The sequence below is a fragment of the Leptonychotes weddellii genome, chromosome 9, assembly GCF_054177405.1.
Source record: "Leptonychotes weddellii isolate Sample4059 chromosome 9, ASM5417740v2, whole genome shotgun sequence".
In the NCBI taxonomy this organism is placed as follows: Eukaryota; Metazoa; Chordata; class Mammalia; order Carnivora; family Phocidae; genus Leptonychotes; species Leptonychotes weddellii.
Window position 1 is genome coordinate 125272371 of NC_138377.1, and position 21947 is coordinate 125294317.

The 21947-nt window shown below is 57.9% G+C and overlaps 1 protein-coding gene across 6 annotated transcripts in view; it reads right to left on the reverse strand.

The window, feature by feature from the left end:
- ARNT2 (aryl hydrocarbon receptor nuclear translocator 2) overlaps window positions 1–21947 on the reverse strand; it is a 132311-nt gene that overhangs the window by 83892 nt on the left and 26472 nt on the right. For all 6 annotated transcript variants that reach the window (XM_081831792.1, XM_081831791.1, XM_081831788.1 and 3 more), the window contains 4 exons: window positions 19536–19650; window positions 13749–13796; window positions 8310–8523; window positions 4373–4586 (listed from right to left, as the gene is read on the reverse strand). In XM_081831792.1, coding sequence (XP_081687918.1) covers window positions 4373–4586; window positions 8310–8523; window positions 13749–13796; window positions 19536–19650 — 591 coding nt within the window. The remainder of the gene's footprint in view (window positions 1–4372; window positions 4587–8309; window positions 8524–13748; window positions 13797–19535; window positions 19651–21947) is intronic.

Sequence of the window (21947 nt, forward strand, 5' to 3'; positions counted from 1 at the left end):
ACAACAAGGCACGAAATACACTAGAAGAAGAGTGCTAATTTCCAGCGAAAAAGGGCTGGAACAGAGGGCAGAGCATCATCTCGTTTGACCTTGGCTAGAAAAGTGCGCACCCGTGACTCCAGTCCTCAACCCCCCAACCCCCGCCCACACACGGGTGCAAATGCCCGCGAACGCTCCCTGCACACTGGTTTTGGGGTTACAAACAAATTTTGCTAAGAGGCAAATTTGCAAGTGCAAAGCCGCGGATAATGAGGAATGACTGTTAGCAGTGTTTGATCAGTGTCTGTGCCTGAAGCCGGAAGGCCCTCCCAGGGGCGTGAGCCGATAGAGTTCCTTTTCCACTCAAGCCAACTGGGGTTGGTTTTCCGTCACTTGAACCCAAGCTGGCTGCTCAGCCACTTTTCTGTAAGCGTAGAGGTCTCTGGGGGCGCCTGGGTGGCCCCTTTGGGGGAGCGTCTGCCTTCGGCTCAGGTCATGGTCTCAGGGATCCTGGATCGAGCCCCACGTCGGGCTCCCTGCTCGGTGGGCAGCCTGCTTCTCCCTCTCCACCTCTCATCTCTGGGAGGAAGGCACCACCACCTGGTGACCCGCCCCTAGGACCCTCTAGAATCCCATGTCCTCAACGTTCCGATCACGCCTACGAACGGAGAGTCCCGTTGTCCCCAGGTGCTGGGGGACAGAGCCTCCAGGTTTACGAGCAGAGTTACTCAGCTTCAGATGCGGGTCCCTTTCAGCTCCTGCCAAGATAAGCCCTTGAGAGACGTGGGGCTCTCACGAGCCATGACGAGAGCACCTCAGCCATGCCCACCTCGGCCCACCGCCCATCCAAGTCCTGGGGAAGGAACATGCTCGTTCCTGAGCGTCCGGGGCTGATGCCGCCCGTCTCTCCATGGGCCCTGCCAGCCAGCGAGCAGGCCCACGGGGGGGGGGTGCCACGGGGCCCGTGGCCCGGGGCGTAACTCTTCATCCTCCAGCTTCTCCTCCAGCTCCCCCCATTTCTTGAATCAGTGCATTCAATTCTACACGGGGGCCATGGGCAAGAGTGGAGAATGGGAGCTGGGAATTTCCTGGGCGGGGAGGAGGGGAAGGAGGGTCAGGAAGGGAGACTCAGAACAGGGCCTCAGGCTGCCTGCCCGGCTTCTTCTCTATCAGCACCATTGCTGTGGGTGAAGGCTCCACCCTCCCCGCCTGCATGAACCCCGGCAGACGGAGCCCGGCCCCCGCCGCCGCAGGATGCCCCCCACAACACGTCATCCCCGCCTCTGCAGCGGGGACAGGTAACTCCACCGGTACCTCAGCCACAGACCTGCGACTCTGCGCAAGCACCCCTCCCCGGGGGCCCCGCCAGAGCGGGAGTGTGTGGGCCCGCCGCCATCATGGGGCGACTTGTCCCCTCCTGCCGAGCCCACTCAACGCCCCGCAAGCCAGTGCAGGCCACCTGCAGGTCCCACGGATGAGGCCCGGCCCCCTGCCCCACACTCTCCCACCCTGACCCCCACTGGGGGGGCCACGGCCCTGCCTGCCAGGCCTGCAATGAAGAGACAGAAGGTTGAGACTCCAGTCCAATGACCAGAGGCATCATGTCATCCCCGAGGTTTGTTATTCTGAGTTTTAGTACAGCTACGTGTTGGCTGGTTGGAGAGCCCAGCCCCTGCCCCCGTCCTGAGCGCCCGCGAAACCCGAAGCCCGTCCAAGCCGCAGCTCCCCGCTGCACTGAGCTCTTCCAAGCTCCCCACTGGGTCTACGAGCTTTTAGGTTGTATGTGCTGGGAGTCACCTCACACCTCTGCAGCCCTGGGAGAACCAGTCCTCTCTTCCTCCCTGAGCACAGGAACCCCTCCCCAGCCTGCCCTGCTCCTCGTAAGAGGAGCTCAAGCGGAAGGAAGCTCAGAGGCCTCGCTGGTCACCGTCCAGCAGGTCTTCTGTCTTCTTGGGGGAATGCCTCCACTACCCGAGCTCTGGCGGCTGGGGCCACCGTCCAGGGCCCACCCCGAGGACACTCTGGCCAAATGGGGTTCACACTGTCCCTTTAAACTCTGCCATTAAAGCTTCCCATGGGCAGAAGGGTCCACTCCGCTCCAGTGAGTCAGTTAGCTAAACCCATGGCCAGAGCCTGACCTCCCCGTGACCATCACTCCCGCCGCCATCTGCCCCAGCCCGGGCTCCGGACTGGGTTTCACAAAGCCACTTCCTGTGGTCAGACACAGAAGTCTAGGGAAAGACGGCTCTTTACGGAAAAGGCGATTTTAGCTGTCAACAGCTAAATTTATTTATTTTCCTTTTCACATCCCTCTGGAATGCTTAACTTTGTAAGGTGTCTTCCTTAGAAATTTCTATATGGAGCTCTCTAATTCGGCTCAAGGCTGGGACAGCAGAGCGTGTCTGAGTCTGTTTTAGCGTCGTCGTTCGACCTACGCATGGAGCTCCGTGCTGGGCCCGGTGTCACGGTTACAAAGACACGAGGGGAGCACAGCACAGACCCCGTCCTCACACCCGAACCCCCCGCCCTCCCCCTCCTCTTAATACGTCACTGACGCCAATGCCGAGAACGCTACCAGCATCTCCAGAAACAGCTGTACTCTGTCGCTTCTGGAAACTTTCAGCTCCGTCTCATCAGGAGTGTTATGGGCTGGACTGGGTCCCCTCAAAATCAGTATATTGAAGCCCTAACCCCCAGAACCTCAGAACGGGACTGCATTTGGAGATGGGGCCTTTAAGGAGATGATCCACGTTAAATAAAGCCATGAGAGTGGGGCCCTCATCTCCTGTGACTGGTGTCCTTACAGGAGGAGAGAGACATCAGGGGCGCCCGGCCACAAAGCAGACCCGTGAGGACGCAGCGAGCAGGTGATGCCGACAAGGCAAGGAGAGAGGCTCCGGAGAAACCAAACCCGCCAACATCTGGATCTTGGACTTCTAGAGTCCAAGACTGAGAGAAAATAAATTTTTGCTGTTCAGGCCACGTTCTGTGGTATGTCTTACGGCAGCCCAAGCAGACTCATACAATCAGCAAAGCACTGACTCATTCACCAGGCTTCAGCTGAACGCCTACTATGTGCAGAGCACTGAGGGAGGCTCTGTGGGCAGACACAGAAGTAAATGCAGACCCAGCTGCTCTCGATATGGCAGGGGCCTGACAGCACAAATATATCCACCATACAGAGGAATGCAAATATTACAGCACAGTCAGCCCTACTCCAACACTTGTTCAGAAAATGCAAATGTGTTGTAATGTGAGCAACTGATGGGGGAAACAACCTGAGCATAATGTGAATTTTGTGTCTGCTTATGCGTGATTTTGTCCGCAAGAAGCGCTACACACGGAAAAGTGCACCCAGCCGAACGGAACCACACACACACACACACACCTCGGACACCTGCCAGCCCCAGGTTGTCATGTGTTATGAGTCACCCCATCCGTATCTGCTGTTACAACTCTCTTTTGACGTCTAACTTCACAGGACTATCCTTGTACCACCACACAAAAACACACAAGGGGCAACCCTTCCAGGACTCACCTCCACGAGTAAATCTCACGCCAGCCTCAAGGTCCAGAGCCATAGTTATGCTTATATTTATGAATTTCTTAAGCATTTAATGTATAAAATTATGCTCCCATTTCTACTAGGTTCCTATTCTTGTTTTTCTCTGTCGGTGATTCATTCTTGACTGTGTGGTCCTAACCCATTTCTTCCCCGTAAGCCCTGCAGTTTTTATTTCAAGAGTTTGTATACTGCAGTGATTGCCAGGAACATGCATGTTGCATTATAGCAAAACGGGCTTTATTTAAATGTTGCAATAAGGAACTCCATGGCAGCAAACTAAAGCCTAGGTAATAAACGACCATGATCAGGATCACACATAATGCAACACTTAAGGCATAAACCTTATCACAGAATATGTGGTTCTGGCTAATGTACCAATATCGCCTCCTAGTGACAACATCCCCTAATTGCAGGTAAAACACGGGGAAAAAAAAAAATGAATTAAAAAAATTCATGTATTAAAAATGAATTTTTCAGGGGCGCCTGGGTGGCTCAGATGGTTAAGCATCTGCCTTTGGCTCAGGTAATGATCTTAGGGCCCTGGGATCGAGCCCCGCATCGGGCTCCCTGCTTGGCGGGGTACCTGCTTCTCCCTCTCCTGTTCCCCCTATTTGTGCTCTCTCGCTCTCTCTGTCAAATAAATAAAATCTTTAAAAAAAAAAATGAATTTTTCAAAAGTTCCAGGGTAAATGAAGCCATTGCACAAGCCGAATCAAATATATGCCCTCACCTTTAGGCAACTTTTTCTGACCTCCAGCTTCCTGATCTGTTTACTGCAAGACATTTCTGTCCAGGGTCAAACAGTCTCATGGAGGGAGCCACACTGACCTGTCATCGAGTTTTCTGAGGTGCACAGCTGCTCCCTCAGCTTCTCCACGTCATCGGGATGCACCTGTTCATACAAGGTGCTCCCAAACCACTCTGACTGGGGCTGGTTCAGAACGGGGGTGACGGAGTCAGACACGTAAATCACTCGTCCTGTCTCTGCCGCGACTACAAACAGAAATCCATCGGCTGCTTCGAGGATGAGGTGCTTCAGTTCCTGGGAAGAAAAGATCGAGATGAGGACAGAGCACGGACAAACCCAGTCTAATTAAATTTTCATATCAGCAACCTTCAACTTTTATTCCCTCACTGTGACACAAAAATAGTTTTAGAAACTCTGATTTTTATAATTGAAAAATAAGCTTAAAATGCACAAAGCTTGTCCTAGCTCTAAGATTCAGCTACTGTAAACACTGTTGGCCCTGATTTAACCAGCCCTCTCTTAGGGAGAGAGGAAACTTCCAGCCCGGCGGGGATGGAAAGCAAGGAGTGATCACCAGAATGTGCCGGGCTGCCAGAGGTGTGAACAGCCTCACCTACATCTTCAAACTGCACAAGAAAGGCCCAGCACACAGTGCTCGGTACAAAACGTGGCAGGAAGGGAAGGGGAAGAGAGACTGGAGAGCGAGGACAGTCTCCCAGCCACTGCCCCACGATGGTAGTGCATGCCCGCCGCCTCTCGTCCTGCACTCCCAGCTGAATGCCGGCAGTGGATACAAGAGTCTCTCCTCACATCAGCACATCTGTCAAACGTCCAGAACTCCTGGACAGACGGAGCAATGCTGGGAGGCGGCCCGGCACAGCCCACTGTCCGTATCACTTTACAGTGAGAAGAGAGGTTAGTGGCCCCAGCCCTGGGGTCACACTGACTCACCAGGCTCATGACTGTCAGAAAAGGCAGGAAGAAAGCGGCTTGGAATCAATGAATGGGCAGCAGGAAGCCCTGCCATCATCCCCAGAGGGGTGTGAATGGAGCCAAGTCAGCTTTGTCAAAAGATGTCTTTTCTTTGCCTGAATGCAGCCCAAGTGTGGCTGCCTACGGCGTCCTTCTCACATCAAGCTCAACGCCATGGGCTCCGTTCCTCGGGCCTGAGGCGCTAATGCCCCCGCCCCCGCATGCCCCTGCGCCCTCAGGTGTGTCTCCAGACACCCCTTACACGGACGACATTCCGAAGAACAAAGGTCAGCAGTCGGCAAACACTCCTTGCTGGGAATCCTTTGTTCAGATGTCACCCGGCACAGAAGCCTCAGGGGAACACCAATTATGCACCAGCTGCACACATGCAAAAGGTGGGACCCTGACGCCACTGGCCCGGCCCCAGGGCGCTGCAAGGACCCAAAGATCAGAAAACGGGGGCCTGCTGCTCGTGAGCAGAATCTGGGGGGCTCTGAGCCCTTGGCTGGGTCAGAATCCTTACATCCTCTGCCTGGGAACCTACGGGGGAAGGAGACTATACAGCATTGTCTAAGGAAAAGTTTATTTTGTCCATTTCCCTTGCTTTGCACTTCTGCTGATCCGTGTCTCCGGGCCGCTCCCTTAGCTCAGAGAATGGGTCAGCGGTTTTATTTTCAGTGTCGGAAGAGCTTCCAACAGGAAGGACTAAAACACGGAGCAGGATGTCTGGGAAAGCTGCAGGACGGCGGCAGAGGCTGAGGGCTGTGGGAAGGTTTACGGGACGGAGCCTCACCTTCATCACGGCCCCTCTGTCCACCTCCCCCACCCCACCCCCACCCCCACCCCCACCCCCAGGTTTGTCTTCTGGGAGCCTGTCACTCGTGATCAAGGTCCCGAGCCTCCGCTCTCTGGTTAAACCAACAGGAAGGCTTGCAAGCGTGGGTTCTGGAGGAAAAGAAGGCTCTCATCCACAGCTCTTAGCCGTGCACCTCTGGGCACGTTACCGTCCTCAGCTTCCGTTTCTTCCCATGGTTCTTCTCAGTGGGATTTTGTGAGGTTAAATGAGGTCTTGTCAACTATCATATGATTTCACTCATATGTGGAATTTAAGAAACAAAACAGGATCATAGGAGAACAGAGGGAAAAATAAAACAAGATGAAATCAGAGGAAGACAAACCATAAGGGACTCTTAACTCTAGGAAACAAACTGTGGGTTGCTGGAGGGGAGGGGGGTGGAGGGATGGGGTAACTGGGGGATGGGCATTAAGGAGGGCATGTGATGGAATGAGCACGGGGTGTTGTATGCATCTGATGAATCACTAAATTCTACCCCTGAAACTAATAACACACTATATGTTAATTGAATTTAAATAAAATTCAATTCAATTAACAAAATAAAAATAAATGAGGTCTTATGTGTGGAGGCTTGGCAAGGGCTCAGGACACAGTCGGGGCTTAATAGATGCAGCTGCTGTTAACATCAACCACGTGCCAAGGAACCAAGGGAGAAATACGGGCTGGACGCGTGGGACGCGCACGACTGCCTTCTTCCTCACTTCCTAGTCCTCAGTCATAAGAACGAGGAGCTTCATTTCAAACATGGACCCGGAAGGATTTTTGTGAATTAAGAGCAGACGAAAAGCCTTGTTCTTACCCCAGTGGCTAGGGGGCACGTAACACGTTTCTGTCCCCCCTTGATTACACTGTGCTCAGTAAGCCCCACAACCACAGGAGATGGGGGCGACCCCTGCGTCCCCTACGGAGGGGGAGACGGGGCTGGGCGCCAAGCTCCCGGTCCTCCCGGTCACGGCACAGCCACACCTCCTCAGCCCTGCGAGGTGAGGCGCCCCATGGCCCCCAGGATGGCGGAAGAGGACGCCTCTGCCAGAGGGCAGGCAGTCGCCCGTGTCCGCTCCTTCTCCTTGTCCTTTTTCCGAACCTCACCCCCGACTCCAACAGGTCCCAGCTCCAGCAGAACGGACAGTTCTGTCTCCAGACTCGCCTTTTGCTCCTGCCTCCCCCGAGGCCCTGCCTTCACGTTCCCCCCGTGTCAAGCCCCCGCTCCCCGTCTCTCTGGGCACGCTCTGGGGCCCCCTCAGAGCCCAGCGATGCTGGGGAGCCCTGGGGACGAAATCCTCCCTCACGTGGGGCTCTGCCCCTCCTGCACCCCCAGAGCACGTTGTCCCACGACCGCCTCACGGCCCGTCCCCCCGCCCACCACCACACACCAAGGACTTCCAGATCCATCCTTCTGTTCATCCTGCAAAGCCCTCGGGGTCAGGGAGGCCCAGAGCCCCGTTCCTTTCAGAGATGAGCCAACCGAAGCTGACAGCGTCTGTGGGTCTGCCCTCCGCGTGGCGCCCAGAAGGGCCGAGCACAGAGCACAGGCCTTGGGTTCATGCAGTGGTTTGCACAATCTGTAAGATACGACCCCCGCCCCCAGCCATGGGGCGTCTTTGCTCTTCCCGACCCTTCAAGCCCCGTCCACCTGTGAGGAGGGTGACTCCGGGGCCCAACCCACCTGCGCCGGCTCCCGGCCCGGCTGCCGAGCCGTCCGTGGACACTCTCCGGGCAACGGCGGACCCTCTCCAAGCCACAGCTTCCTTGTCTACACGGCAGGGACCAGTACTTGGAGTACGTGCAAAAACGCACGGAGACGGAGGACCCCGGCCCGGCCCAGAGCACCGGCCAGCGGAGCGCCCGCCAAGCTGATCCTGTCACAGTGATCACCACGGCCATCCCAAACGGCCACTGGCCTGGCGTCAGCACCACCCCCACAGAACGTGCGTCCCACGGACCAGCTCCGTGTCACACACGCGCACAGTGAGGCTCACGAAGGTTTACGGGACACGTAAAAGCAGAAGGCTCAAAGTTCACGCAAACGCTGCCGTGAAGGAAGGAAGTGAAATTTCCCGATCCCACCCGTTCCTCAACCCGCCCCTCGTCCCCGCGTCGCTTCGCTCACCCCGGGGACAGCTACTCTGTCCCCGTCCCACAGTGACGCCGCCAGCCGAGGAAGGCCCGCGCGCAGGAGACCGCGGTACCTGCTCCGTCAGGAAGGAAGGCTTGTAGGCGCCGTCCGTGGACTTGTTGCCGGTGCCCCTCATGGACTTCATGTGTGACACGGCCATGCGGAGGATGGTGAGCTTGTCCGGCTTGCGGGCCAGCGCGCTGCACGTGGGCACCATGTCCGACAGCTCCGTGATGTATTGCGTCATCTTGTTCCGCCGCCGCCTCTCGATCTCGCTGTGGTTCTCTCTTCCCGAAAGCACAAGAGCAGGGCGGGGGGAAAGAGACGCGTCAGACCGGGGGTCACCATCGAACAGGACAAAACAGGGCACATCCGTGGGCGCCGAGGGACCGAGAGCCACACCGCCTCCCAGCGGCCGGTGCTCTGCACGTTCGCGGGCGTGGCGGCTCTCAGACGCCCTGGTCGGCCTTTGTCTCTGCGCGGGGGGCACACAGGCCGCCACGGGGCCCCGTCTCCCCTGGAAATGCGTCCCGAACCTGCCCACCACTCCCACGCACCCAAGTGTGCTTCTCCAAGCACGGACGGCTCAGGCCGCGGGAGGTGAACCAACAGGGCTCCGTCCGCACACCGGGATCTGCGCGTGGCGGGCGCGTTCGCACACGCCTGCTCGCTCGTGGAGTCCGGTCCGCGGGGATGTGTGCCTTCCTCCGGCCCTCGCGTGAGAAGCACCGCGTGGCCTCGCCACCCTCCCATCACTAAGTGGGCGGCAATGCCACAGGGAGACCTCTGCTCCGGGCCCCACACACCCACTGCCGAGAACAGGTGCACCCTGGCTTATTCACCCCGACTGGCCAATTAAAATCTAAGCAGCACCGTGAGGGATGACCGAATTCAATCTCTGATGTGTTAAGATGAAAAACTAGCAGGAAGGACGGTCGAATGTCTGCATCTTGGTATTATTACCTTTAGGATGAAAGAGAGTAAGAGCCAACTCAGCTTCACAACCCTGGCAGGAAGCTGTTACTGGGGTTTAAAGAACAGGGTCTGGAAAGACACGAGACGTCTGCGGCAGGATTTAGGGCTTCACCGGGGCTCCGAGCAGGAGGGACACGGACCGCACACAAGGGACAACGTGGATGAGGCAGCCTGCCCGCCCCGCGTGTACCGAGTCGGCTGAACACCCACCCTCCCAACCGGGCAACAGATGGGCCATTGGGCACAACCCCACGCCTGCCCCAGCCGCGCACACTGAGGGCCCCTGCCCGCGCCAGCAGGGGAAGCCTGGCCCGCAGCAGAGCTCATGGTGCTGGGGCGAGCTGACCCCGGCAGCCCGGGGGGCACCTTCCCCCTCCGTCCGAGGAGTGCTGAGCCAGGCACCGTGGGGAGGGGACGAGAGGAGACAAGATCGCCCACTCCTGTCCTCCGGCAGCCGGGGGCTTAGCCAGGAGGGTGAGGCAGCGCCTTGCACAGTGGAAATGAAGCCTGGAGAGAGCTAAATGCTGTGAAAGGCACGTGGAGCATAAAAACCACGGGGCAGAAGGAGAAAGGACAGAGGCGGCTGCCCAGGGGGTCACGGCGCTGGAGAGGCGGGCCGCGACCCGGCAGAGGGACCAGCAGGTGTATTCTGGGAGGAGACCAGCAGGGTCAGAAAGGCGCGGGCAGGCTGGATGGAGGGCAGGCTCGGCCTGGGAAGCAGCGAGGAATGGGGAGCACAAGAAGTGGGGGTGCTGCCCGATCCCGGAGGGAAAGCTGGGAGAACCGCGAGCTGACAGCTGAGCCCCAGGAGTGCTGCAAACTCCCGAAGGTGGCGCCAGGGCCCCGCTCCTCGGGGCAAACACCATGCAGGGAAGGACGCCCACCGTTCGGGAGACACGGCTCTCGGGTGATTGGCTAGGGCTTGCTTACTGTGGGGAGACGGGAGGCAGCCACAGGAAGGAGGTGGGGGCAATCACGGAGAAAGGGGCACTCGGTCAAGGCATTCCCGCGTGCTCCAAGGAACGCCTGTTCCCTCCCTGGAAGATCCTCTCCACCGTTCCAAAGTGGGTAAAGAAGTCCCCCCTCCCTGTTTATATAGCAGCTTCCAGCTCCCCAGGGCCTCAGCGATCACCGCATCTGACCACCCCCCCAACCACCCTCTGTGGAAGAGGGGCCTGAGACTCGGAGAGGTGCTGACTTGGCAGGACCTGAGCCAGGCTCCTCAATGGCGTGCTCCCTGGTCCTGGATCTGGAGCCAGAATGCCCCTGCCTGAGAGGCAAAGACAGCTAAGGCATCAAGGGGGAGGGAAATGCCTGGCAGCTTCCAGAGAGACACAGCTCAGGACGACTGATGACCCCAGAGATGATTTCCTCCCCAACAAAGTCCTGCTGTTATCCGGACACTGTCACTGCAAGTCAAGTTTCATCTCTGCAGGACAGAAGCCGAGGAGGGGGCAGCCAGACAAGGTGAGAAAGGCACCAAAACCACATCAAGCACACGAGCTCCAAACATCTCTACGAAGAGCAGACCGGCCCACATCGGCCTGAGGAGAGAGAGCGGGCTCCACCGGAAACAGATTTCATTCCAAAGCATCTTGACCCTAATCCTAACCCCAACCCACTGAAACCAACCTCCCAAGGCAGGAAGGCTTTCTGGTGTGTGATGGGTTTTCCCGGTGACAGAGAGCTCGTCACCCTCTGCCGTGCGGGCCAGTGACTAGGCAACGGGGACTCCCGGAGGCGCCCATGAGGTCAGGCTGCCCTCCCCAGACACGGCTCCAGGAGAGAGGTCGCTCTGCACCCCTGCTCCTCTCGGCCTCTCTGGGCGAAACGCCCCTCCTGTGGCACGCAGGCCCCCATCTCTACCACCCTCGAGGCCCTTGTCCCCGTGGCCCGTGGGCTGCAACAGCGGATGCCGCCCGGTGCGGGGACCCTGCCCCAGCACGCCCAACAGCTGTGGTGCCAGGGCGCAGGGAGCCCACCCTGTCGCCACCCCTTCCCGGGAGCCTCCCCTCCTCCAGCAGACCTCCGCCAAACCCTCCCAGGGCTGCAACGTCCCCCTATCTGCACGCGGCTCCGGGGAGCCGGCTGTTCCCCCACGCAGGCCCTTCCTCGTCTGGGGGGCGCAGAGGCTAATGCTGCGTCTGAGACCAGAGTCTGGGGTGCCCCTGGGCGGACTCAGAGGACGCCAACAGAGGAAGGGATGGAGGAGCACGAGAGCCCACTGGCCGCGGCAGAGGGGCTCCCTTCTGTGAGTGTCCAGCTGCCCTTCCCTGTCTCACGGGATCGAGCCTCACGCCTTCCCTGCTCCCGGCCTCGCTCGGGCCGCTCTGGAGCTGTCCTCTGCTCAACGCCAGCCGCCTGGGCGTCCGCCCCTCTGCTGCCCCTGCCCGGTCCCCCAGCCCTGCATCCGGGGGGGTGGGCACCCCCGTATCCAAGCCACTGGCCGTCGCTCTAAGAAAACGGACTGGCTTCCTGTGTGACTGGGGCCATAGGCCCTGAAGACAAACGGCGACATGAGGTCCGATGGTGGGCAGGACAAGTGAGTCTCAGACCACCCTCGAGGAAGGCTGGGAAAGCTGGCCGAACGAACGTCAGGGATGGAAGGCACGGCTCCGCGCCCTGGTCAGCTTCTGAGGCACAAAACCGCGCTGGGTGCCGGCCCGCACCTCAGCCGCCCTCTCGCCCGGGGCTTCTCGGGGCTGATGGTAAGCAGAGGGGCGGGGGCAGGAGCGGCCACTGGCCCAGGGGAGGGTGGGGGTGCTGTGCACACGGCCCCAACCCTGAGCAGCTCAGGTGCACCTGCTGGCTGACGGGTCGTCAGCCACCCCACCGGGAGACGGGTGCGACCCCGGGACCTGACAGACGCAACCGAGAAAGAAGCACCAGCGTAAGTTGCAAACCCGCCCCGTCCTCCCCTCTTGTTTTTAACGCGTGGAGGGAAGGCTGTGGCCGCAGAAGCCTCGATCTGAACTCTAAGTAAAACCGGACTTGCTGACAGCCGTAGGAGACCATTGCCCAGAGGCCAGGGTTTGTTTCTCAATGACGGGCCTTCAGACAATGAGCTCCTTGTATCCTGCACTGTGATTTCATCGCTCACACCAATCTTCGATGTCAAGCGAAGGTCACTCCGCATCTCTCCCCGTCTGTCCTGAGACCCCAGAAATCATCATTTCCTGAGCTCGACCCGGTCTGGAATGTTATCTCGAGGGGGATCCTGACCCAGAGACATCAAGAGTCATCATCTCCTTAGAAGGGAGGCTGTGTGGGGTGAGCACGGACTAGGACAGGGAGGCACGTGCCCTCATTCCCAAGGCTAGTTCTGTTTCAGCAACAAAGTGCTCCCTGCAGTTAGAGCTTTTCCCAAGAAATAGGTGGCATCTGAGCTGGGGCCCCGTTGGCACCGAGGGACATCCCCACGCTTCTGTTACCGACACTCATGTCTTGTTCTGATTAGAAGCTCCGAGGTCGTTACGGAGCAGAGCATTCTCCGTGTCCTGTCTGCGGTCTCCCCCAGAGCTGAGGCGCAGGACGGTGCACGGTATGTTTCCCATGGACGTGCAGGCTCCGGGAGGCCCGGGAACGGCAACGGGACGCCTGTGCCTCTCCGGTTTGGGGAGGAAGTGGGCTCAGTGACAGCCATTGCCATGGGATGAGCAGCCTGGGGAGGTCCACGGGCCCAGGGCGCCCCACGGACATCGTTCTTCTAAGGACCAGGCCGTCAATCTAAACTGAAGTGCAGACAGCAGAGGAAGGGACCCATCACCAGGGGCAGGTTTTCAAGTTCATCAGCAACCAGGAATTAGGACTGCCGGAGGTGGGGAGGAACATCCAGGAAGGCCGCTCCGTGAGTGGACCGAGTACAGATGGGCACTTCGCTAAGATCGATGGAATGATCTGTGCCTCTCTCTCAACACTCCCAAACCTCCTACTCAACTTCAACAAAACAAAACCACAAAAAAGAAAAGGGAAAAAAAAAGGAGAGAGAAAGAGGAACGGGCCGAGAGGCGGCTGCCCTGATGCGCTGACCACCACCAGCACCCGCGGCCCACTGTCCTTTCCGGGACACGGTCTGCACTCAGGTCAGCCCTCCGAGCCTGGTTCCCACGCCGTCACGGGGCCAGCGAGCCAAATGGCTCTGCGGCCCTCACAGTGTAGTCCTAGGGCTTGCATCCGGGACGGGGACACCCCGGTTCCTCACGTGTCCCCTTATTGTCTGTGGTAGGAAAAGAGGCCGTATCTCGATTGTCTTTTCTAAACCTGAGCTCTGGTCTGTCTTTTCAAAAGGAGTCTGTAAAACTCGGCGGTCCCTGTTCCATCTGAAGGGCCAACAGAGCTAATACCTCGTTAGCATCCTCCCTCGGTGACGTCGGCCGGGGTGCTGCCTGTCCCGGGTCAAACGCGGGCACAGGACGAGGGACAAGCCGGGGCTCAGACGACAGACAACGGCTTGCTCAGTGACAGAAGACACTGAACTCCCTGCGTGTCCCCGCCACGGTGACGGCTGGCCGTCGGCTTCCAAGGAACGTAAACTCACCTTGAAAATTTGCTGGGCCCTTCTCCATCCTCGTCGTCAAAGTCCATCCTGAAAAGCCAAGAGCACGAGGAGACTCATTACAGACAGAACATTTCCCGGGTGACCCAAGCTGCACCACCCAGGGGACCTCGTTCAGTCGGACGGACGCGTCCCAGTCCCAACCCTCAGGAAACACCACCTCCCACAGTCGGCAAGCAGGCTGGGGACCAGAGGGGGCAGAGGAAGGGCCTCCGTGTGCGCGCCTTGCATTGTACGGTTGGGAACCTGAGCAATGGGGCTGTGGCCCTCGGGGCTCCACACAGGCCGCCGGCCGCTTGCTCGGTTCAACATTCCATGTCCCCCCGCAACTCTGGGGGCTCCTGCCCCCCTCCACCTCGTTTATTCTGCACCAAGACTGCGTTTTGCACTTTATTTTGCGGCACATCATCAGCAGGCTCAAAAAGCTCAAGGGGCTCAGAAAACAGGAAGCTTTAAGGGCGACAGACGGATTAGCACAGGGTGTGCGGCTTGAGAAGGTGGCCAGTCTGGATGAGGCAAAGTGGAAAGGGCGTTTCAGGCCACTGTCCCCGCAAGTCCAAGCCCAGACAAAGGCACAGGGACCGAGAAACAGTTACCTGGGACCTGAGCAACTCCAAGTACTCATCTGCTTGTTGAAATTCACCAAAGACTCAGAACCCACTTTTCTGGGCCTCTCAGTGGAAACATAAAACTAAAAAGTCTTGATAGGTATTTGTTTAACTAATACCCCAAACTCTCCTTCTCGAAACACCAATCCCCTCTAAGGTCAATTAACATTACCCCTGAAGATGCTGGGGTCATTAATTAGTATTAACCGTACCCAGAATCTTCCAAGAACAAAGTGAGAAATAGTGCGGATGTCCTGGTTCTCCTGGACATTCAGGGCGAGGGGGGCTGCTTGGGGAAAAACGCCCCAGAGCCAGGGCACTGCCCCACCCGTTCTTAGTGGGCCCGAGGGGCCAAGCGAGGTGCAGTCCCCAGGACTCCCAGCAGAAGGGCGACGGGCCTGCCTGTAGCCAGGACGGAGAGCTCGCCCCGGAGCAGCTCAGCACGGGACTAGAGGGTGTGCCGGCCTCGTAGGGAACGGGATCCCCACCTCCGGCTCTAGGTGAGCAGTGGTGGCTCGGGGAAGGAACAGGAGGCCCAGGCCACCGGGAACGGCCGGGTGCAGAGGCAGAGTCATCTCTGCACACGCGTGCGCACACACACACACACACACACACACACACGAGAGGTCCCTAACGAGACAAATGGTCTTCTCTCGGCCGCGGGCTAACTCGGGGAACTTAGGGACTGGAATTAGGGCAAAGGAGTATTTTCTTCTTTACAATGGGATCATTCACTTATTTTTGTTTCGCGTTATATGCAGGGTGCCCAGAGTCCTAATCTGGGCATCCGTCTGTTTGGGATGATCTGAGGGGATCCAGTGAGATCCAACCTCATTTCCAGACATGTGGGCCACACTAGCTGCTAGGAACAGAAGAACAAAGGCGTCAGATCAGAGTAGGGAGGGACGACAGCAAGATAACCAAAACCCCGACGCACCCAGGGCAGGGCAGGCGGGGAGGAAACACAGTCAGGAAGGGAAGGAGAGGGAAAGACCGAGTCCACACCACTGCGGAGACACACACAGCCAGGCACGGGGCCTCCGCTGCAGACTCGCCTGTGCTGTGGGCAAATGGGGGCCAGATGCACGGCCTTCCGAATGGAGGAAAGCCATCGATACCCTGCATAATCACTTGGCCGCCACCTCACCTTTACCAGAAAGGACAGCTGGGCAAGCCCACCCAAAATGCGGCTCCCGAGTTCCCGGAGCCACAGCGCCACCCAGCGCTCACCGCGGGAAGTGCCACGGTGCTGGCCACACGGAGATGAGAGGACTTAACCCCGGGGACCGGCAGACGTTTCAGAGTTACGGAAAAGAAAGTGCATTTTCAAAATTCCTAAGGCCATATGTCAGCATGTAGCAAAACCTCGAGTGAGTGTGAGATGTACGGTTATCTTTTTAAATGCCTGTTAGCACAAGTTGATAGGAGTGCGATAACCAGGCTCCTGCAAGATGCCACGTATTAGTCAGCGCCCCACCCCCACCCCCGGCCTCATCCTGCATGATTTTGGGGGTATTTAGGGTGACAAAGCATCCCGATTTTCCCGGACTAAGAGCAGTCCCAGGATGCAGGGCTTCGGCGCTAAAATTGGGAAAATTCCAGGCCAACCAGGGTAGTTGGTCACCCTGGTTTTCGTAAAGACAGCTCCGTTCTTTGCCCGGACCCTGACGGCCCAGACAGGCGGGGACGTGAGCCATCTGGGCGGGCACGTGGTCCCAGGTGAGGCCAGGTCAGCGGCGGCTCCATGGAGGGAGCCGAGGGCCTAAGGAAGGGACAGCCCTGCTCTGGAGCCGGAGTTTCCTGAGTCAGGGGGGAGCTCGGGAACCAGGATTTGTCTACAGAAAATTAGAGACCATGAAAGTATGCCTCCCCATCCATGCATACGTGATCACCCATGTGCAGCGATCAGATTCCGTAATTCGGAAGAGCACGATGTGGGCGTGAGCCCAGAAGAGACTTCAGTCCAAAAATGACTGGTCAGATGCTCAGGGTAACTCCCCGACCACACGAGTCTCACACTCCTGGGGACACAGGCTCCCCAGAGCAGCACTCCCCAGGACGCTGATCCCCTACTTTAAATGTGACTACCGGAGCTAGGCTTATTTCTTCTGCTATAAAAACTCTTAGTAAATCATCCTTTGTTTTATGTCTTTTATGTGCCTCTATTATACTGAAACATCTGGCTAATAAAAGAGAGAAATCCAGATAGGACTCTGAAGTCCTACTGTATTCACTTTAAAGAATTCAGTACAATACGTGGATGATGCGAGAGTCTTCAAAGGATGGGCTGAAAATGCACCGCCTCACTTCCTTGTCAATGGGCAAGAATTCTTAGCTCAATAAAACGCCAGGAAAGCGTCTCTGAGCTTGCGATTAGTTCAGAGTGCGTGATGTGTCCCCAGGACTGTGACCGTGTAGCAATCGTGCGTTATCAAAGGGGATTCACTCACGCTCTTGGGAGAAGGGCAGGTCCCAGAGTGGCAGCACCGGAGGGCCCTGGGCCACCCGAGGCGCCTGCTAACAGCATGGGAGGTCATGGGTGCGGGAACGGCCGTCCTCCAGGGCCTGGACCAGCCACTGCGGCCACAGTGGAGCCACACGTAAGTGCACGAACATTAGCCAAAGGAGACGTGCTTACGAGAATACTCCTTGTCCCTGACCACATTCCCCCAGCCGTGGACGGACACACTGGTGTAAGGGCTGTTCCCAGTTTGGAAACAGTTTTCCTTGACGACAATCTTTTTAAGCCCAGCACTGGGGTCCAAGGTGGGGCTGAAGGGACCCCCACGACTAAGGCTGGCTTTGGGGGCAGAGCCCGTCCCATCCCTGCCAGTGCCCCCTTCACCAGAAGTGGGCCCCTCCCACCCTGGCACTGAGATCCGGGAGGTCTCAACAGAAGGGAACAAGGTGACTCGCTTCACCTCATCTCTCCCACACATGTGGAATCACTTTTCAAAGAATCTCAAACTCCTGAACCTTCACCCTGTGTCCCGGCAGCCAGCAGGGCGCTCCGCTTGCTGACGGCTCCCAGGGAAGGCTCTCAGGAGGGGAAGAATGTTCGAGCCCGAGAGATCCACAGGGATGGGCCAGGCAGGCGGCCGGCAGATCCCAAACGTGCCAGGAGCCAGCTCTGCGGGGCGTGAAGCACCAGGAGGGATGGGCAGCTAGCCCCAGAAACCGGGTCAGGGACAGAGGGCAGGAAGGAGATCCTCGCCTCTTGCTGCTTCCCCTCCCTACCACCCGAGCCCCTCTCCCTTCCCCTCCCTCCCTCCATGTCTCTCCAGCGCCCCACAGGCTCAGGGAGGAGGCAAGGTGTTTGGGCTGCGGTCAGGTGTTATCAGGAGCAGACCAGCCGCGTAAGACACCAACTGCAAGAACTATTCTGGAAAGAGCCCTGTGCAAATGCATGTGTCCTTGCTTAGACGCCGAGGATAAGCCCCTAAGTCCCTGGGGTTTCGCAGAAGGAACCACGGTTCAGTTCCCGTGCTCCCTCCCTGTGACAGGGAAAAGGAAGCAGGCTCGGTCCCCTGAATGAAGACAGTGGGGGACAGGCCTCCCGCCAGTCTTAAAGGGCCCACGCCGTGTCTACACTGCTGGCCACCATATGGGCAGTTGCTGTCCCTCCCCTTGAATCTCCCGTGTCTTTTCTTGATGTTTGACTTCTGTGGCTGGAGGCGGTATGACCTCCAGGCTCTGTCTCAGCCCGCTCCAGGTCCCCCCTCCGCCTCCAGTGCGTGTTGTGTGTGTGTGTGTGTGCGAGATCAGGTAGGGAAGGGACAGCTGGGGACGTCTTCAGAAAAGAGCCTGATCCATGGTCCAATCATCAGCCAGGTCGGCCAGTGGAAGTCAGGGCCTGGACGTGGGCTAGGGTCAGCTTCGGCCCCTGCAGCCCAGCCCTGCACACAGACCCCCCAGCACCGTGCAGGAGGTGGGGGGCAGGAACGCCTAGCAGGGGCTCAGAACCGGCCCCCAGCACGGAGGGGCTGCTCGCCCTGCAAACAGGGGTTGGCCTGAGCATCTCTGCCTGTACCTGACGGCCCCCCACCTCCCTGTGCCAACCTTTCTGGAAACAGGAATGGGCCAGCCACAGGGATCTGTCTCCCGGGAACGGAAGTGAGCAGCCACTGAGCTCCTTGTCTCAGCTTTTCCCACCCTCTCAGGATGAACCGAAAGCTGAGCCCCTCCTTTAAAGACCGTGCTGCACCCAGAGCAGTGTTCTCACACGATCTAGACCTGCAGCACTGAACATGCGGTCCATCCTGGCCACGCTCCACTCCGGGCCGGACTGCACACCTGTCCCCCCCGCCCCTCCCAGAGTCCTGCTGGGTAGAGGGACCACAGGTCTGGAACACGGCCGGCCAGCACCGGGGCCCGCCCTGCAGGCCTGGGGCTGGGGCCCGTGCGTCCCCTGCTCCTGGGGAGCCCTGGGCTGTCAGGGATGGCAGTAAGGGGACAGGCTGATTCTACTTCATGAGAACCGTTATCAGCTAGCTCATTGAAAACCACACGGACTGGACGCGGAGAGGGGCGGGGTGTGAGAACGTCAGTCTCGTTGTCCCTGCAGGCATCTGTTACTGGCTGGTGTGTTTGAGATCTCCGTCTGGAACTACAGGAACCTCACGCGTGAGGAGATGCGGTTTCGGGCCCATCAGCCCAAGGGCGCTGTCTCCGTGCCCCTCTCCCCCGGGGCACTGGCACGTACCACGGTCAGCAGCTTCACCAGCAAGGCAAGCACACGAGGCACACGCCTGGCCTTCAGCTGCGGGGCCGAAGGAGCCAAGGTTCTGAAAGTTCTAGCACACCACCCGGCAGAGACCGGCTGCCGTGGGGCTGGGGCTCAGGCCTGCAGTGCTGCCCTCAGGCTGGGGTGCTCCCAGAGGAGTACTCGTGAGCTCCCCCCGCCCAGAGATGGCCTGAGCAAGGCCCAGCAGGACCACGAAGCACCTCCCCACCATGAGGCCAAGCAAACAGAAGGCCGCAGCTGGCGCTGGGGCGGACACTCAGAGGCAAATCACATGCATACTTGGGGATCTTGCAAAATCTAAACAAACTGCTGAGCTTTTATTCTCCGGGAGAGAGAGAGACAATATTCCCCTAACAGGTCAAGAGCATTGCGCAACATGGATGAAGCCCAATTCCTGGAAACGCTGGGTCTGCTTACCCAGAACGCCGCTTTCCTCCACGGGCCGGCATGGCCCCGGTCATCCTCACCTGTCCGGTGGCCGCCATGGGGGCCACGGGCAAGGTCACTGATCCAGGGATGTCGGAAGCCATTTCTGGAATGCAGCAAAGAAGAGAGGTTTGATCAATGCCAGAACAAGCAAGACAGTTGTCCAGTGGTCCCAGAACCATCAGGTGTAAGGAGATCCCAAGGCCCTGGGGCCACTCGGCCCACGTCAGTTATGTGGCTCAGGTGAGCCCTTTCCCCGGCTGGGCTCCGCCTTTTTCCTTTGGAACAGGCCCCCTATCCCAGGCAGTGTCCCCCAGGCAGGACCCCTATCCAAGGCAGGACCCCTCTCCCAGGCAGGACCCCCCAGGCAGGACCCCTCTCCCAGGCAGGGCCCCCCAGGCAGGACCCCTCTCCCAGGCAGGACACGCCCAGGCAGGACACCCCAGGCAGGACCCCCCCAGGCAGGACCCCTCTCCCAGGCAGGACCCCCATCCAGGCAGGACCCCTATCCCAGGCAGGACACCCCCAGGCAGGCCCCCCATCCAAGGCAGGCCCCCCCAGGCAGGCCCCCTATCCCAGGCAGGAACCCCATGGTGGTTAAAGAGAGCACGGATCTGCAGCTTCCATAAGGGACTCCGGGTCACCTGGCGGCAGGTAAGACCTCCACGGACCCAGGCAGCGTGGCCAGAGCCTGAGCAACCATGGTCATCGACGGAGCGAAGCCACGGGGTCTGGCTGGGGCCCCCGATGCTCTGCCCCCACCCTGGGCCCTTGTCTGCAGGTGCAAAGGCTGTCCCCACCCTGACTCTGGACTCAGAGCCCTGACTACAGGGCCCCGCATGGCCCCACCGTGCGTGACGAGGACGGGGAGCATCAGCACAGTCTGTGCGGTGGCCCGTCCGAGGTGCCCCGGCTCTCCACAGCCAGCCTCCCCGGAATCCATGTTAATTCCAAGAACAAGCAGGTGTGGGGCTAGAGGATGGCGCCCTTCCTGTGCACCGCCATCCTGAGGCATTATTTCTTACGAGCTAGATGCCTCTGTAAGCTCGCTCAGGCAATGTCAAGCATTCCCAGTTTCAGAGTAAAACCACCCAGTTCAAGAGTTTCTTCTTCCTACTCTGTGGAGGGTTCCTCAACTCAGGCACCCTTTCCTCAGAATATTAAATAGCAAAATAAATATTCAAGCGTCCTGACTCCACTTCTTGTTCTTGAGGGGAACTCCCACAGCACTCACCTGTCCCAGCTCAGCAGGCACGCAATGGCCCACAAAAACGTATTTCTAGAAGACAGGTTGGGCTAAACACGGGAATCTGGGCCCTCGTCAGGCGTACGGGCCGTGCTCACATGGGGCGGGTCTCTGCCCTCTGCCTCCTTCCAGAAACCAGGGAGGCACCACGCAAATACCCCGCATTACATCCGAAGACATCGTGTTTAATAAACACGTTCTAAGGGGCGCCTGGGTTGCTCAGTTGGTTAAGCGACTGCCTTCGGCTCAGGTCATGATCCTGGAGTCCCGGGATCGAGTCCCGCATCGGGCTCCCTGCTCGGCGGGGAGTCTGCTTCTCCCTCTGACCCTCCTCCCTCTCATGCTCTCTGTCTCTCATTCTCTGTCTCTCAAATAAATAAATAAAATCTTTAAAAAAAATTAAAAAAAATTAAAAAAAAAATAAATACGTTCTAAGATCAACTCAAACTATTCCACTGAAAACTTCTGAAGGAGAATTTTCTAATACTAACAAACAACATCTTAATTTAGCCGCTCTACCCTGTTCACAGGAATTGGAGAGCTGTTACAGTTGATGAGTTTTTTTTGACCTAACGTACACAAGGAAGAAAATCCCTTTATTAAAGTAAACCTCTCCCCTTTCAGCAGTTACTGCACGGGATGTGCAGGGGGGACCCCGTAACCGCACCATCTGCTGATAAGAAATCTGTGTATTTTTTTTTGAAATGGAAACCGAAACAGATTAAGTCCATTAAGGCCCCCAAACTGAGGGAAGAGTGGCTGCCAGCACAAACAGGGGTGAAAACAAAAGTCACCACTTCCCAAAACAAGCCACGAGGACGTCAGTCCCTTAAGATTCTCCGAGAAAATATGATCTCATTGATATGAAGAATTCTTAATTGCAGGAAACAAACTGAGTGTTGTTGGAGTGGGGGGTGGGGTGGGAGGGATGGGGTGACTGGGTGATAGACACTGGGGAGGGTACGTGCTCTGTTAAGCGCTGTGAATTGTGCAGGACTGTTGAGTCTCAGATATGTACCTCTGAGACAAATAATGCAAGATATGTTAAGAAAAAAAAAGAAGAAGAAGAAGGTAGCGGGAGGGGAGCAAGGAAGCAGGGGAAATCGGAGGGGTGGACGAACCATGAGAGAAGATGGACTCTGAAAAACAAACTGAGG